We start from the raw sequence: 17505 nt of genomic DNA, 5'->3' as shown, positions 1-17505 counted from the left end.
CTGAGCTGTTACACTCAGTTGATCCCACCTTTCCCCATCACACAGGCAGTTGTGGGCAGCCTGCAGGGCCTTCACTTCCTGACTCATTCTCCTGGCATCCACCCAAAGAAGGTGAGAAGACCCATTTTTACCAACTATTATTTTGAATGGAGCTGGTGGAGACCATAGACTCCTGTGCTAATAGCACAGTATTTGTTTATGGCTGTCTTGGGAAACTGTAGGCTGCATTAGCATCCAGGATAATTTTAGAGCCCAGGGTCTCTTCAGCCTCCATTCCAGGGGGCAGAAGCTGGCAGTGTTCAAGATGAATGTCAAAAAGAAAGGCTATATGAGCTGTGAAGCCAAGAGAAGACATGGAGGAACATTAAATGCATAATAGTAAGTGACCAAAGTCAATACATAAAGCCTACACACTATATGATTCCTACTATATGATATTCTGGAAAATGCACAGCTGTGGAGACAGTAAAAAGATCAGTGTTTGCCAGAGGTTAGTGGGGAGGGAGGGATGAATGAGCAGGGCACAGAGGATTTTTCAGGGCGGTGAAACTACTCTGTATGATACAATAATGGTGGACACATGTCATTATACATTTGTCAAAACCCATAGGATGTACAACACCAAGAGTGAACCCTAATGTAAACTATGCACTTCGGGTGATGGTAATTTATCAGTGTAGGTTCATTGATTGTGACAAATGCATCACAATAGTGCAGGAGTTAATGATTACTTGGGGTGTGCAGGTGTGGGGTCAGGCTGTCTGTACTTTATGCTCTATTTTACTATGAACCTAAAACTGCTCTAAAAATAATGAAAGCTATTATATAACAAATATGTTACTTATTTATTATAATCTTTTGGAAGCAAGTCTATGACTCAGTGAGGGATACTTCTCTCTGCTGGGACTTCTGAGGCTGCTCTGGTGCCCAGCAGGTAGCCTGGAAGGAGGTTTTGAAGGTTTCCTCACCCACGTAGGCAACACACTTCCTTTTACTTCCCCTTGGCTTGTCTTTGTGGCTCTGGCTCCTGCTCCTCCCATACCTTCTTCCCATTCTGCCCAGGTCCCGGGAGTAGCCAGGAGAGTAGAAATGACAGGACAAAAATGAGGAAGAGAAAGAGGGGGGAGGAAGTGAAGAGGCAGGGGAAATAGGAGGAGGCTGGGCTGAGAACAATAGTTGTCTGTCACAGAAATCTCATAGAGAATGAAAACTGGCTCTCCTCAGCAATCAACAGAAAGGGAGATTATACTTGAAACAAAGTAATTGGATCAGAAAGTGCAAAACTAGGAATGACCTTCTCTGTGCTACATTTTGGTGGCTTCACATCAAACCATCTTGCCCATTTCCCCCATCCCCACCTACCCAACTCCATTTGGCACTATCTGAAATCCCAGTGAAACGAAATCTTGCAAGGAAGCAAGAGTCTTAGGGCCTTCAGCACACAGGAGCTTGTGCTAGAACGCTTACCTGTTTTTGTTTTCGAAGTTCTGCTGCATCTCAGCACAGCGGACAGCCATTTCATTGGAGAGCTGGGAGCAACATGGCATTAACGATATAGGATCAAGGATCCCACTCCCACTGCAGTCTGCAATTTCTGAGAAGCCTTCACGTTCATAGGGTGTGCTCTACTCCCCACACTCTCTTCTTTGTGTTCTCCAATCCCAGAGAGCACATCACTACTCAGGGAATGGAGCAATCCTTGCCTTGGTCTATTGCTGTTTGGTATGTAATCAGTTCATAATGTTGGTGCACAGAAACCATCTCTTTCACTAACTGGTTTTATAGGCAGGTCTGGTCTTTTTGTTGGACAGCAATCTCTAAGATCTTGGTCTTTGGATTTCTTTGATACATAATTCAATTAAGTTATCATCTATTGAGCAAAGAGCTTGCCCTGGAAGAGCCAAAGAGGCCCAAGACTCAAACTCCACACTTTCAATGAACTTAAAATCTGGTGTTAATAAAGCCTCTTTGTCAGAAAAGTATGTTACCGCAGGCAAAATTTGCTCATTTCCAGGTGACCTTCCATTTTAACCATCAGATTCTCTGGTTAGTGTCTCAGGAGGAAAGGACACTTCCAGAACAGTCAGCACCCACTGCAAACTGAGACAAAAGGGTTCAGGGCTCTCCCTGTCCCTCTCTGTCTACACACTGGCAGCCAGCACTACAGCCTTCCACAGGGTCACACAACAATTTGGGATGTTCACAGGTGGGAGAATTTTAAGTATCACAATATGAGGTCCCTGCACGGAAATAATCTCTAAATAGGTCTTTAGCAGGGCCAATGATTCAGTGAGTGAAAATGTGCATTTTGCAACAATAATCCACCATTGATGACTGATCTCATAGAACTTATTTAACTTCCTGAGCCTTAATTTCCTATCTGTAGAAGCAGACCACAAACCTGGCAGGGTTTTCAGATAAATATAGTAATGAACCAACAGTAGGGGAGGTCTCAGTGTGAGTCACAAGCCAGGTCACTGTAGGATTCAGACACATCTGGGGCATGTCAGAGGGTGAGGGGTAGGACTGGTGGGAAGTCGACCTTCACAAGTGGGTTTCAATAACAACAGGCAAGTGGGATGTGGGGGAGGCTGTTTCTGAGCATTGCTCTGGTTTATCACTCCAGCCCAGGCCAGCAGGCACCCCTGCTTGAGGTGGGGAAGAAGAGACTATGATAAAGCAGATGGTAAAATCTAAAGGAGTTGTCACCAAAATCCCCAGGAAACACAGAGTGCAGACTGATCTCAGCAAATTCTGAAGTGGGCTTTGGCAATTTTCACAGCAACAGGAAGTGCGTACTGAAGGGTTCTGGGTAGCTTTTGAACCACACTGAGTGCATTAACCACACTATTGCCATTAGGAAGAGACTCGGCACCCTCTGAAGTTTAACTCTCCACAGCAAGCCTGACGTGAGATGGCTGGCACCCCTTGGTGTGGTGAGTTCAGTAGCAATGTACACACTGCAGGCACATAAAGAACTCCTGGAAATTGACTTAGGCTTTGAGAAAAGATTTAAGTTCTTGCAGTCATGGATAAGGATGGAGTCAGAGAAATCCTACTGTGTAGCCACAGTCCTATCTTCAGAACTGTCACCTAGACAACATGGCTCCCACGAGTAAAGCGCTTGGCATCTTGCCTGGAACATAGCAGGTGATCTGAAAAAAACCGGTCTTTCCCCTACCCATAGAGATGTCAGCTAACTCAAGGATCACTCACCAATTTCTGGGCAGATTGATGGTCTCTGTTCATTTGCTCAATGATCACTGTCAATTCTGAGATCTGCTCTTGCAGGTCAGTAATGATATCAGTCCTATGGGACAAGGAATCCTTCTATCATCCACAGAGCTTCCATTCTGTGCCAGTCAGGCACCTCCCTGTACGTGACTATCTCTGGCTTGGTGACAGTCAGGCCATGTTCTGCATCTGCTCCATCATCATGGGGGTCATGGGAGGGGTGGAAGAGTAGTCTGGGAGAAGGAATTAGGCAGCAGGGTGGTTGAGCCTCAGATCAGACCTTTTGGGTAAGCTAGCCTGCAGTGGGGGGTGTGAGTAGGTGGAGGAGTGGATTGGTTACCCGTTGAATAGAAGGGGAAGAGGAATATGTCAGAGATCTATCAGGGTTTGACCTTGATTCAGTAATGACAGTTGAAATGGAGGAGGAAAAATTCAGAGGGTTAGGAAATGGGAAGGTGGGAGATGGATTGATGCTGACAGTGAATCATAGACAAGGAATGGCCCAGACACAGGACAAAGAGGGGATTTCAGAGCATGGCTTGCAGAATAGATAACAATTTTCTGTGTTTCTGGGTTTGGAGCCTCCATGATGTCCGTAAGTTATTTAGCTCTATTTGGTTGAGCTGGAGTAGACAGGGTGGCAGGTAGTGACGTGTGCAGTGCAGCAGAGATGGTCCTCCATTCAACAAGGTGAGGGAACAAGAGAGAGGATGTAGGAGGAGACAAGGAGAGAGAGACATGAATGAGAGATCTAGGAAGTAGAATGGATAAGATGTGGGAGCTGACTTTATATGGCATTGGAGGATAGAGTGGGTAGGGCCTGAATGACAGAGAGGATGCACTGTGCTCAACTGGGGTAGACTCAGCCAGAATCTTCCATGCTATGCCTCTCAGAAGCATGAACTGAGTGACATCTTTGGGCAAAATGAGAAAGAGATGCATACTCAGCTCCCCAAAAACTCTGACTTTACTCTTACTTTACACCCTCCAAATTCAGACTATTTTATGAATATTTCATCTGTTCATCACCTCTAAGAATAATTGCTTTCCTTTAGTACAAATTATACTATACCCAATCACTTTTCAGGTCAGCTGCCTGACCTGACCTTTGTCCTGTTTCAAATGGGATCAGGGCAGAGAGATGGGTGTGGAGAGGAGCAGCACAGGGATGAGGAGTGAAGTGACTTTATAGCACCTTCAGAACAGAGACCCTGTGCATTGGGCATGGAAGTTAGGAGCTTCTCCTTGAGGCCAGGCCAAGCCCAATAGTGATAGCTCTGAGGAGCTGGATATAGGTCCAAGGGCATTACCTGGAAATCTGGACTCTGTCCATGATCTCTGATTGCGACCGCTTTTTCTTATCAAACATTTCATCTCCCAAGGTGACAGAAATCTGCTCCCTATTTCGAATGAGGCGATAACCAGGTGACACGTTTATCACTTCCTGGGCATCAAGGTGGAAGGTAAGATAATATTGCAGACCTGGAGTGCAGAGATTCCCCCAAATCTTCCACTAGAGTGCTACTCACATCTTAGACACAGAGACATGAGGTGGGATCCCAGAGCCCAAGTCCCTCCTGTGCATTCCCCAGTTACCACTCACCCTCATACTCCAGCCCAGATTTCTCTCCTGAGATCTGGTCTCAAGACTCAAATGGTTCCTGGATGTTCCCAAAGACCTCTCAAGCTCAACATGTGCAACCCTAAATGCTGACACTTCACTCGGCACTCAGCCCCAAGCCCTGCACCTCGTCTGCATTCTCCACACAGCCAGAGGCCAGAAGGCAGTCAGACACCACAGAAATTGCTAAGTTTTGGGAATTAGACAGGCCTGAGTTCAAATGCTGGCTCTGCCACCAACTATAGTTATTCAATATCTGTGTGCCTCAGTTTCCTCATTAGAAAATTAGGGTAACTCTTCCTCAAAGGGCTTTTATGAGGAAAGCCAAAATAACAGGAGAAAGTGTCTAGCACGGTTAGGAAAACAAACAAACACATCTATTTTAGTCAGTTCTTCCTCTATTCCCCACTAGACCCAAGTCAGAAATCTGGCAGGGCTACCAGCCTGCATAGACCAGGATAAGATTGTGCCTTCTAGGTTGTGTAGGGCACCCCTAAGGCAACACAAGTCCTGTCATTGTTATTGCCTAATTGTACCCCAGCTTCATCTTCTCCTCTCCACACTCCTGCCCCATGGCCAAAGCCACCCTCCTCTTTCTCTTTGGCTTTGGCCATACCTGCCCAGCTGGCCTCCCTGCCTTCATTCTGGCTCCCCTAAAGTTCATCATCCTCTCTGTCTGGAGGGCAATAACATTTTTGGTTTTTTTCCTGACTGTTAAGGAAATGCATGATCCTTGTTTAAGGGGAAAAAAAGAAAATAGATAAAAATCCCATAGTAAAAAGCACCAGTATTATCCCATCAGACAATGTTTTTTCTAGAATGTAAATCTTACCTGGTACTGTGCCTGTGTCAGACCCATGAAGGTTCCCAGACACTGGAACGATTAGGCCCAAACTCCTAGGCAGCTATTGAGATCTTCCTGGGTTTAGTTCCCATCTCTTTCTCCAGTGTGGTCCTGGCCCTGCTCCCTTCCTCTGTTGTCCCTGCCCTAGCATTTGTGGGTTCCCCAGTGTGACAGTGGGGGGTTTCTGGCACGTGGGCATGAGCTGTACCCTAGCCTGGACTGGTGGTCAGTGTCTGGTTTCCTTGGCACAGTCTTCTTGCCATGCACAAGGCAGTAGAGAGTGGCAGTTACATGCCCTCTCTGAGGTCTGGCTCAGCTGAGTTCAAGTCCTTTTTCTGCCACTTACCAGTTACGCTATGTGCAATAACGATAGCCCCTCCTCATAGGATCATTGCAAAGATCCAATGAGGTACGTACATGTAAAAGGCCTGTGCTTGCACAAAGTAGGCACTCAGTAAATGTTAGTCCCGCTGCCCCCTTCATGTTTTTACTCACATAAGGTGGTTTATTGCTCTCCTCTTGTTTTCCTAAATGGAGTTTCCCTCTGCAAGAGAAAGACGTGCTCAGAATGCAACCAGGGAGCAAAGAGAAGTTCAAAGCTTAGAAGCTGCTCCCTGATCCCAATTGCTCATCTGTAAAAAGTGACATTACTGGGATGATCTCTGAGGCCCCTTTCAGCTCTGAAATATTCTACTCAGGAACTAAGGAATGTTCAATGGTCCCGAGATCATCACAGGTCCCTGTGATAAAAAGGCAGGAAGTAAAAAAGTGGGGAGTTGACTATCATGCCTATTAGAACCACTCCTAAAATAAGGGTCAAGAGACTTGGCCTGAGAATCCAAAGGGCTCTCCTATGTTGCATAATCTCAAATGAGCACACTAGTGACATTTACATTTTCTGCACAAAAGCCTTTCTTATTTGCACCAGAAATTAGTGATATGGGACCCGAAATGGTCAGTATCATAAATTCAGGATAAGTAAATGGTTAATCCTGGTCATAATTAGTTGTTGTTTTCAGGTGTAGAAATGTGAACATATCAGGTATCCAAATATCAAGCATATTTGTAAGGGACTTCACCTGGAAAGTTGAAAGATTGGAATAAGAGTAACCAGTTTCTGATGTGCTGACAACAAGACTAGTTAGGCTTAGGTATATGAAGCTAGGGCATTTTCCCTCTGCTTCAGCAAACACTAACACCCATATACATACAATCAGGCCAACTGCTGTGAAAAGAAACAACCAAAACTGATCTAGGAGTTCCATTTTCCCTATGATCAAAATAACCACAATATCTTTAAGGGTTGTGGAGTGGTTACCAGGGTGAGACTGTTCCAAAGTCAGCTGGGTATGGGGGTGTGGGGTTGAGAGGATTTTTCTTGGTGGAGGCAGTTCTACCTTGGCTAATAAAGTCTGGTTTTGATCCCACATCTCCCACCCCCCCAAATGAGGCCTCCAGAGAGGAACTGAAGACTCCCTTGAGAAAACTAGCCCAAGGATTTGGCTACTGTAGATACTATTATTTTAAATGGCGAAAACATGACTCTGTGTGTTAAAAAACAGACATGCGTGCACCATATACTTTGATAATACAATGGGACTCATATGTAATTGAAAAGATTTAAAACCACTTAAAATACAACTCAGTTCATAGCAACCATATGCTCGCATTCATAAACCAGGAACTCTTTACAATGCTAATTTTGTTTACTTTCTCTGAATTTAGGAAAGCCTTGGGGCGGTGGTGGTGGGGAAATCACTGAGTAACCTGGATCTCTTTAAAAAGCTGGCCATGGAGACAGAGAGGAAGATGGAGGCATAGGAGGATGCTGGGCTCACCGCGCGTCCTGCTGATCACTTAGATTCCACCTACACCTGCCTAAATAACCCAGAAAACCGCCAGAGGATTAGCAGAATGGAGTCTCCAGAGCCAAGCGCAGACGAGAGGCCCATGGAAGAGGGTAGGAAGGGCGGTGAGGCGGTGCGCTCCACGGACTGGTGGGAGGGAGCCAGGGTGGAGTGGTGGCCCGCCGGCCAAGCAGAGGCCCCAAGTCTGGCTTGCAAAAGCGGAGGGGCAGGATGGAGTGTGTTCCGACAGCAAGTGGGACTTAGCATCTGGGAGGTCATAAGTTAACAGCTCTGCTCAGAAAGCGGGAAGGCTGGAGGACAACGGGAGGGAGAGTTGCTGAGCCCCCGGACGACAGAGCTCAGTTTGGCAGGGAATAAAGGTGTTTGCCAGCGCCATCTCCTTCCCCCATCCCCCAGCCAAAATCCCAAAGGGAACCAGTTCCTGCCAGGGAACATGCTGGCTCCGCCCAAACGCCCAACGCTGTGCTTCTGCGGAGCCACCCCTCTGGCAGCGGGTCTGACTCCCTCCCGCTGCCACAGGGCCCCTCCTGAAGTGGATCACCTAAGGAGAAGCGAGCTAAGCCTGCCCCTCCTGCCCCCGTGCACCTTGCCTACCCACCCCAGCTAATACGCCAGATCCCCAGCACCACAAGCCTGGCAGTGTGCAAGTAGCCCAGACGGGCCATGCCACCCCACAGTGAATCCCACCCCTAGGAGAGGGGAAGAGAAGGCACACACCAGTCTGACTGTGGCCCCAGCGGTGGGCTGGGGGCAGACATCAGGTCTGACTGCGGCCCCGCCCACCAACTCCAGTTATACACCACAGCACAGGGGAAGTGCCCTGCAGGTCCGCACCACTCCAGGGACTATCCAAAATGACCAAACGGAAGAATTCCCCTCAAAAGAATCTCCAGGAAATAACAACAGCTAATGAACTGATCAAAAAGGATTTAAATAATATAACAGAAAGTGAATTTAGAATAATAGTCATAAAATTAATCGCTGGGCTTGAAAATAGTATAGAGGACAGCAGAGAATCTCTTGCTACAGAGATCAAGGGACTAAGGAACAGTCACGAGGAGCTGAAAAACGCTTTAAACGAGATGCAAAATAAAATGGAAACATCCACAGCTCGGATTGAAGAGGCAGAGGAGAGAATAGGTGAACTAGAAGATAAAGTTATGGAAAAAGAGGAAGCTGAGAAAAAGAGAGATAAAAAAATCCAGGAATATGAGGGGAAAATAAGAGAACTAAGTGATACACTAAAAAGAAATAATATACACATAATTGGTATCCCAGAGGAGGAAGAAGAGGGAAAGGTGCTGAAGGTGTATTTGAAGAAATCATAGCTGAGAACTTCCCTGAACTGGGGAAGGAAAAAGGCATTGAAATCCAAGAGGCCCAGAGAACCCCCTTCAGACATAACTTGAATCGATCTTCTGCATGACACATCATAGTGAAACTGGCAAAATACAAAGATAAAGAGAAAATTCTGAAAGCAGCAAGGGATAAACGTGCCCTAACTTATAAAGGGAGACCTATAAGACTTGTGACTGATCTCTCTTTTGAAACTTGGCAGGCCAGAAAGGCATGGCAGGAGATCTTCAATGTGATGACCAGAAAAAATATGCAGCCGAGAATCCTTTATCCAGCAAGTCTGTCATTTAGAATAGAAGGAGAGATAAAGGTCTTCCCAAACAAACAAAAACTGAAGGAATTCGTCACCACTAAACCAGCCCTACAAGAGATCCTAAGGGGGACCCCGTGAGACAAAGTACCAGAGACATAGCTACAAGCATAAAACACACAGACATCACAATGACTCTAAACCCGTATCTTTCTATAATAACACTGAATGTAAATGGACTAAATGCGCCAACCAAAAGACATAGGGTATCAGAATGGATAAAAAAACAAGACCCATCTATTTGCTGTGTACAAGAGACTCATTTTAGATATGAGGACACCTTTAGATTGAGAGTGAGGGGATGGAGAACTATTTATCATGCTACTGGAAGCCAAAAGAAAGCTAGAGTAGCCATACTTATATCAGACAAACTAGACTTTAAATTAAAGGCTGTGGGGCGCCTGGGTGGCGCAGTCGGTTAAGCGTCTGACTTCAGCCAGGTCACGATCTCGCGGTCCGTGAGTTCGAGCCCCGCGTCAGGCTCTGGGCTGATGGCTCGGAGCCTGGAGCCTGTTTCTGATTCTGTGTCTCCCTCTCTCTCTGCCCCTCCCCTGTTCATGCTCTGTCTCTCTCTGTCCCAAAAATAAATAAAAGTTGAAAAAAAAAATTAAAAAAAAAAATAAAAAAATAAATTAAAGGCTGTAACAAGAGATGAAGAAGGGCATTATATAATAATTACAGGGTCTATCCATCAGGAAGAGCTAACAATTATAAATGTCTATGCGCTGAATATGGGAGCCCCCAAATACATAAAACAATTACTCATAAACATAAGCAACCTTATTGATAAGAATGTGGTAATTGCAGGGGACTTTAACACCCCACTTATAGAAATGGATAGATCATCTAGACACACGGTCAATAAAGAAACAAGGGCCCTGAATAATACATTGGATCAGATGGACTTGACAGATATATTTAGAACTCTGCAACCCAAAGCAACAGCATATACTTTCTTCTTGAGTGCACATGGAACATTCTCCAAGATAGATCATATACTGGGTTACAAAACAGCCCTTCATAAGTATACAAGAATTGAAATTATACCATGCATACTTTCAGACCACAATGCTATGAAGCTTGAAATCAACCACAGGAAAAAGTCTGGAAAACCTCCAAAAGCATGGAGGTTAAAGAACACCCTACTAAAGAATGAGTGGGTCAACCAGGCAATTAGGGAAGAAATTAAAAAATATATGGAAACAAACGAAAATGAAAATACAACAATCCAAACGCTTTGGGACGCAGCGAAGGCAGTCCTGAGAGGAAAATACATTGCAATCCAGGCCTATCTCAAGAAACAACAAAAATCCCAAATACAAAATCTAACAGCACACCTAAAGGAAATAGAAGCAGAACAGCAAAGGCAGCCTAAACCCAGCAGAAGAAGAGAAATAATAAAGATCAGAGCAGAAATAAACAATATAGAATCTAAAAAAACTGTAGAGCAGATCAACGAAACCAAGAGTTGGTTTTTTGAAAAAATAAACAAAATTGACAAACCTCTAACCAGGCTTCTCAAAAAGAAAAGGGAGATGACCCAAATAGATAAAATCATGAATGAAAATGGAATTATTACAACCAATCCCTCAGAGATACAAACAATTATCAGGGAATACTATGAAAAATTATATGCCAACAAATTGGACAACCTGGAAGAAATGGACAAATTCCTAAACACCCACACTCTTCCAAAACTCAATCAGGAGGAAATAGAAAGCTTGAACAGACCCATAACCAGTGAAGAAATTGAATCAGTTATCAAAAATCTCCCAACAAATAAGAGTCCAGGACCAGATGGCTTCCCAGGGGAGTTCTACCAGACGTTTAAAGCAGAGATAATACCTATCCTTCTCAAGCTATTCCAAGAAATAGAAAGGGAAGGAACACTTCCAGACTCATTCTATGAAGCCAGTATTACTTTGATTCCCAAGCCAGACAGAGACCCAGTAAAAAAAAAGAGAACTACAGACCAATATCCCTGATGACTATGGATGCAAAAATTCTCAACAAGATACTAGCAAATCGAATTCAACAGCATATAAAAGGAATTATTCACCATGATCAAGTGGGATTCATTCCTGGGATGCAGGGCTGGTTCAACATTCGCAAATAAATCAACGTGATACATCATATTAATAAAAGAAAAGATAAGAACCATATGATCCTGTCAATTGATGCAGAAAAGGCCTTTGACAAAATTCAGCACCGTTTCTTAATAAAAACCCTTGAGAAAGTCGGGATAGAGGGAACATTCTTAAAGATCATAAAAGCCATTTATGAAAAGCCCACAGCTAACATCATCCTCAATGGGAAAAAACTGAGAGCTTTTTCCCTGAGATCAGGAACACGACAGGGATGCCCACTCTCACCGCTGTTGTTTAACATAGTGTTGGAAGTTCTAGCATCAGCAATCAGACAACAAAAGGAAATCAAAGGCATCAAAATTGGCAAAGATGAAGTCAAGCTTTCGCTTTTTGCAGATGACATGATATTATACATGGAAAATCTGATAGACTCCACCAAAAGTCTGCTAGAACTGACACATGAATTTAGCAAAGTTGCAGGATACAAAATCAATGTACAGAAATCAGTTGCATTCTTATACACTAACAATGAAGCAACAGAAAGACAAATAAAGAAATTGATCCCATTCACAATTGCACCAAGAAGCATAAAATACCTAGGAATAAATCTAACCAAAGATGTAAAAGATCTGTATGCTGAAAACTATAGAAAACTTATGAAGGTAATTGAAGAAGATATAAAGAAATGGAAATACATTCCCTGCTCATGGATTGGAAGAATAAATATTGTCAAAATGTCAATACTACCCAAAGCTATCTATACATTCAATGCAATCCCAATCAAAATTGCACCAGCATTCTTCTCGAAACTAGAACAAGCAATCCTAAAATTCATATGGAACCACAAAAGGCCCCAAATAGCCAAAGTAATTTTGAAGAAGAAGACCAAAGCAGGAGGCATCACAATCCCAGACTTTCGCCTCTACTACAAAGCTGTCATCATCAAGACAGCATGGTATTGGCACAAAAACAGACACATAGACCAATGGAAGAGAATAGAAACCCCAGAACTAGACCCACAAACGTATGGCCAACTCATCTTTGACAAAGCAGGAAAGAACATCCAATGGAAAAAAGACAGCCTCTTTAACAAATGGTGCTGGGAGAACTGGACAGCAACATGCAGAAGGTTGAAACTAGACCACTTTCGCACACCATTCACACAAATAAACTCAAAATGGATAAAGGACCTGAATGTGAGACAGGAAACCATCAAAACCCTAGAGGAGAAAGCAGGAAAAGACCTCTCTGACCTCAGCTGTAGCAATCTCTTACTCGACACATCCCCAAAGGCAAGGGAATTAAAAGAAGAAATGAATTACTGGGACCTTATGAAGATAAAAAGCTTCTGCACAGCAAAGGAAACAACCAACGAAACTAAAAGGCAACCAACGGAATGGGAAAAGATATTTGCAAATGACATATCGGACAAAGGGCTAGTATCCAAAATCTATAAAGAGCTCACCAAACTCCACACCCGAAAAACAAATAACCCAGTGAAGAAATGGGCAGAAAACATGAATAGACACTTCTGTAAAGAAGACATCCGGATGGCCAGCAGGCACATGAAAAGATGCTCAACGTCACTCCTTATCAGGGAAATACAAATCAAAACCACACTCAGATATCACCTCACGCCAGTCAGAGTGGCCAAAATGAACAAATCAGGAGACTATAGATGCTGGAGAGGATGTGGAGAAATGGGAACCCTCGTGCACTGTTGGTGGGAATGCAAATTGGTGCAGCCACTCTGGAAAACAGTGTGGAGGTTCCTCAGAAAATTAAAAATGGACCTACCCTATGACCCAGCAATAGCACTGCTCGAATTTACCCAAGGGATACAGGAGTACTGATGCATAGGGGCACTTGTACCCCAATGTTTATAGCAGCACTCTCAACAATAGCCAAATGATGGAAAGAGCCTAAATGTCCATCAACTGATGAATGGATAAAGAAATTGTGGTTTATATACACAATGGAGTACTACAGGGCAATGAGAAAGAACGAAATATGGCCCTTTGTAGCAACGTGGATGGAACTGGAGAGTGTGATGCTAAGTGAAATAAGCCATGCAGAGAAAGACAGATACCATATGATTTCACTCTTATGTGGATCCTGAGAAACTTGACAGAAACCCATGGGGGAGGGGAAGGAAAAAAAAAAAAGAGGTAAGAGTGGGAGAGAGCCAAAGCATAAGAGACTCTTAAAAACTGAGAACTGAGGGTTGATGGGTGGTGGGAGGGAGGAGAGGGTGGGTGATGGGTATTGGGGAGGGCACATTTTGGGATGGGCACTGGGTGTTGTATGGAAACCATCTTGACAATAAATTTCATATATTGAAAAAAAAAGCTGGAGATGGATTTAAGCTTATGTCTTTTTTTGTTCTTCGTAGATCTCGTTGAGCAAATGGAGACCTTCCACAGTACTGCATTCACCTCTGAACTGCTCCAAGGGTCAGACTGCAGCTCCTGCGTACTAATTTTGTTGTAATTGTATTTCTCACTCTGAAAAGTAAAAGGTATGGTTGATCCAGAATGATTCTCCTTGACTCCTTTTTCCCTTGTCAACCTACTCAGATTACTCTGATTACACTAACCAAAGTTTGATACTTCATTGATGTCAGTCAAAGCACTTCACATTTTCTCATTTAATGAATTCAATGAGTGGTTAATGGATGCAAACCACAGTGCTCCATACTAAGAGAAATGGAATGAGATGTGATGCTTTTTATTAAAGAAGAGAAAAATAGAGGCGCATAAATACTGAAATTAGAAGAAGAAAAAGTTAAGTGCTACAAAGAATTGCAGATAAAGCAATTTGCCAACTGTGTCTCCCAGGACAGTTGAGAGCACTGGGCCTACTGCCATTTTTCAAGGCTTCTGAGAAATTAAAAAAAAAAAAAGTTACCCAAACATGGTTAAAACAGTTATGTTGTAGTTCATATTTAAGAATTAAGACTTTCGAAATAACAAAAAGTACATTGTATGTTTGCAAAAGAATAAGAGGATTCACAAAAAGGATGTAATTCACAGAGGCCGTATGTTTGTGACTGGAGGCCCAAGTTAACAGTTGGCTGGTGAACAGATTCTTCACGTCCCCATTTGTGGGTCATATCAGTATCTACCCGAGCCCCTTCCTGATGGTGAGGCCATCCCAGCTGCTCCGTTTCCCAGCCTCAGTCAGTGCTGACTCAATAGGACATAGAGACTGGGTGATGTGGAGTCCCAGTAGGGTCTCACTGGAAAGTTATAAATACAATGAACAGGTCTTTGAATTGTAGGGGCCCCAGGTGGCTCAGTAGGTTCAGCGTCCGACTTTGGCTCAGGTCATGATCTCATGGTTCGTGAGTTCAAGCCCTGCATCAGGCTGTGTGCTAACAGCTCAGAGCCTGGAGCCTAATTCAGATTCTGTCTCTGTCTCTCTCTCTCTCTCTGCCCCTTTCCTGTTAGCACTTTCTCAAAAATAAATAAACATTAAAAAAAATAAAAATAAAAAAAATAATAAAAGTACCCACAAAGTGTTCCTCACCATATTGCAAAAGACTAGGACAGTGTTAGCAGGGGCTAATTGGCGGGCAGAGTGGAGCTGTGGTGTGAGTGATGTTGCTCCCAATAACAGGTACTGGGAGACTGAGACCTTGAGCTTGACCATTAATATGGGTCAGATAAGACCCACAGGTGTGATCATGCCAGCAGTGTGCTGTCACACAGAAGGCAGGCACTAAGGACCTGTTTCACCTACACAGCCATTCAACAGATCCCTTGTTATGAATGGATCCCACTCCAATCAGGCTTTATCACCACTACCATTGACACAATGCTCTTCATGTCACTGATGACCCACAGGCCACTTGAACTCAACAGTATTTCTTGGCCCTCATCTAATTACTTATCAGCAGTTGTTGACACAGATAATTAGAATCCTCCTTCTTGGAACATTTTTGTCATTTTCCTTCCAGGATACCAGGTAGATGATTTGTCATCTACCTCACTGACCACTCCCTGTCATTCTCCTTTTCGGGGTTTCTCCAACCTCTCAACATTGGAGTGCTCTGGGTCTCCGTTCTCCCACCTCTTCCTACCTCTGGCTCTACTCCCTGTCTTGGAGATCTCATCTGATCTGAGGGCTCTAAGTATCATGTATATGCCAACGACTGTCAAATGTATATCTGCAGCCCAGAGCTCTCTCTCAGACCCACTTATCCAACTGCTTACTTGACATTGCCACTTGATAGTAAGAAGCATCTTGAACTTCCTATGCTCAGCTCCTGACAAATGTGTACCTCCCCGCATAGTCTGCCCCAATCGCAGAAAATGGAAATTCCATCCTTCCTGTTGCTCAGCTCCAAATCTTGAAGTCATCCTTGACCCCTCTTTTGTTTTGTTCTCATACTTAACACCCAACCCATTAGCAGATCCTACCGGTTTCTACCTTCAGAATATATCCCCAATGGGACCACTCCTCACCACCTCTGCTATTTCTACCAGGTCAAAGCACCATCTTCTCTTGCTTGGATCCTTACGATTACATCTTAACTGGACTCTGCTTCTACCCTTGGTCACCGTAGTCCATTCTCAATGCAGTAGCCAGATTCATCCTTTTGCAGGGTCAGGTGGCTCAGTTGGTTAAGCATCTGACTCTTGATTTTGGCTCAGGTCATGATCTCACAGTTTGTGGGATCGAGCCCAGCACAGGGCTCTGTGCTGACAGCGTGAAACCTACTTGGGTTCTCTCTCTCTCCTTTCTCTGTCCCTCCCCTGCTCATGCTCTCTCTCTCTCTCAAAATAAATAAATAAACATTAAAAAATTAAAAAAAAAAGATTAGTCATTTCCAAATGCAAGTTGGATCATGTCACTCTTCTCAGAACCCTCTGATGGCTTCCCATCTCTTATGGGCTAAACTGTGTCCCCCCAACATTTATATGTTGAAGCCCTAACTCCCAGTACCTCAGAATGTGACAGTATTGAAGACAGAGCCTTACAGGGGGATTAAGTTAAAATGAGGCCATTATGGTGGGCACTAATCCAACCTTACTGGTGTACTTATAAGAGAGATAGGACACACAGAGAGACACCAGGGATGTGCATACACAAAGAAAAGACCATGTGAAGGAGCAGAAAGTAGGTGGCCATCTGCAAGCAAGGGAGAGAGTCCTGAGAGGAAACCAACACTGTGGGCACCTTGGTCTTGAATTTTAGTCTCTAGTACTGTGAGAAAATAAATTTCTGTTGCTTAAGCCACAGTGTCTGTGTTTTTTTCTGTTTTTTTTTGTTGTTGTTGTTTGTTTGTTTGTTTTGTTATGGCAGCCCTATAGGCTGTGTCTTTGAAAGTAAAAGCCAAAGTCCTTATACTGGTAGGAAGCTTTACTGTATGAGTTTCCTATTGCTGCTGTAACGAATTACTACAAGCTCAGTGGCTTAACACAAAACCAACTCATTATCTTACAGTTCTAGAGGTCAAAGTCTGGAATGGGTCTCACTGAGCTAAAAAATTAAGGTGTTGGCAGGGTGATATTCCTCCTGGAGGCTCCACAGGAAAATCTGTTTTCTTGACTTTCCTGTTCCTAGAAGCTTCCTGTGTTTGTAGCGGCATTTTTTTCTCCATCAAAGCCAACAACTGTATCACTCAGCTTCAATTGTCACATCTCTTCTTTCATGAATAAGGACCTTTGTGATTACACTGGGCCCATCCAATAATTCAGGATGATCTATCCATCTCAACGTCCCCTGATTAGCAAGCATAATTCTATCTACAACCTTAATTCCCCCTTGATGAGTAATAGAACAGAATCATAGTTTCCAGGGATTAGGATGTATCTTTGGGGGGCCATTATTCTGCCAACTACATTCATCATCTCTGCTACTTCTCTGACCTCACCTCTCCCCATTCTCTGCTCACATCCTCCACTCCTGCCACATGGGCCTCTTTGCTTTCCTGGAAAAGACCAAATGTGCCAAGCAGGTTCCCACTCAGGGGGAATTTGTATTTGCTGTTCCCTCTACCAGGAGTGCTAGTCTCAGATATCAGCAGTCTCCTGCTGCCCCCTTTACATAAGGATTTTCCCTGAAATACCCATAGAAAATAACAACCCTGCCTTCACTATCCCCTCCTCCCTTTGCCTGTGTTATATTCTACATAGCACTGGGATGCACTGGGATGTATTAACTTCTTTATGGTCATTTCC

General features: G+C 43.9%; 1 protein-coding gene across 1 annotated transcript in view; it reads right to left on the bottom strand.

Annotated features, from left to right (window-relative positions):
* The window catches only part of FLACC1 (flagellum associated containing coiled-coil domains 1), a 42314-nt gene that overhangs the window by 16323 nt on the left and 8486 nt on the right, over positions 1-17505 (bottom strand). Inside the window, exons 4-8 of the mRNA XM_047085151.1 lie at positions 13756-13824; positions 6195-6243; positions 4545-4678; positions 3217-3310; positions 1468-1529 (exon numbers count right to left, since the gene is read on the bottom strand). Of these exons, the coding sequence (XP_046941107.1) occupies positions 1468-1529; positions 3217-3310; positions 4545-4678; positions 6195-6243; positions 13756-13824 (408 nt within the window). The remainder of the gene's footprint in view (positions 1-1467; positions 1530-3216; positions 3311-4544; positions 4679-6194; positions 6244-13755; positions 13825-17505) is intronic.

Source organism: Lynx rufus, unplaced genomic scaffold, assembly GCF_022079265.1.
Source record: "Lynx rufus isolate CCGP_SWC_20201006 ecotype Redwood Valley unplaced genomic scaffold, mLynRuf1.p SCAF_2, whole genome shotgun sequence".
NCBI lineage: Eukaryota > Metazoa > Chordata > Mammalia > Carnivora > Felidae > Lynx > Lynx rufus.
Note: the sequence above shows the minus strand (reverse complement) of the source record. Positions and strands in the feature narration are given on the sequence as shown.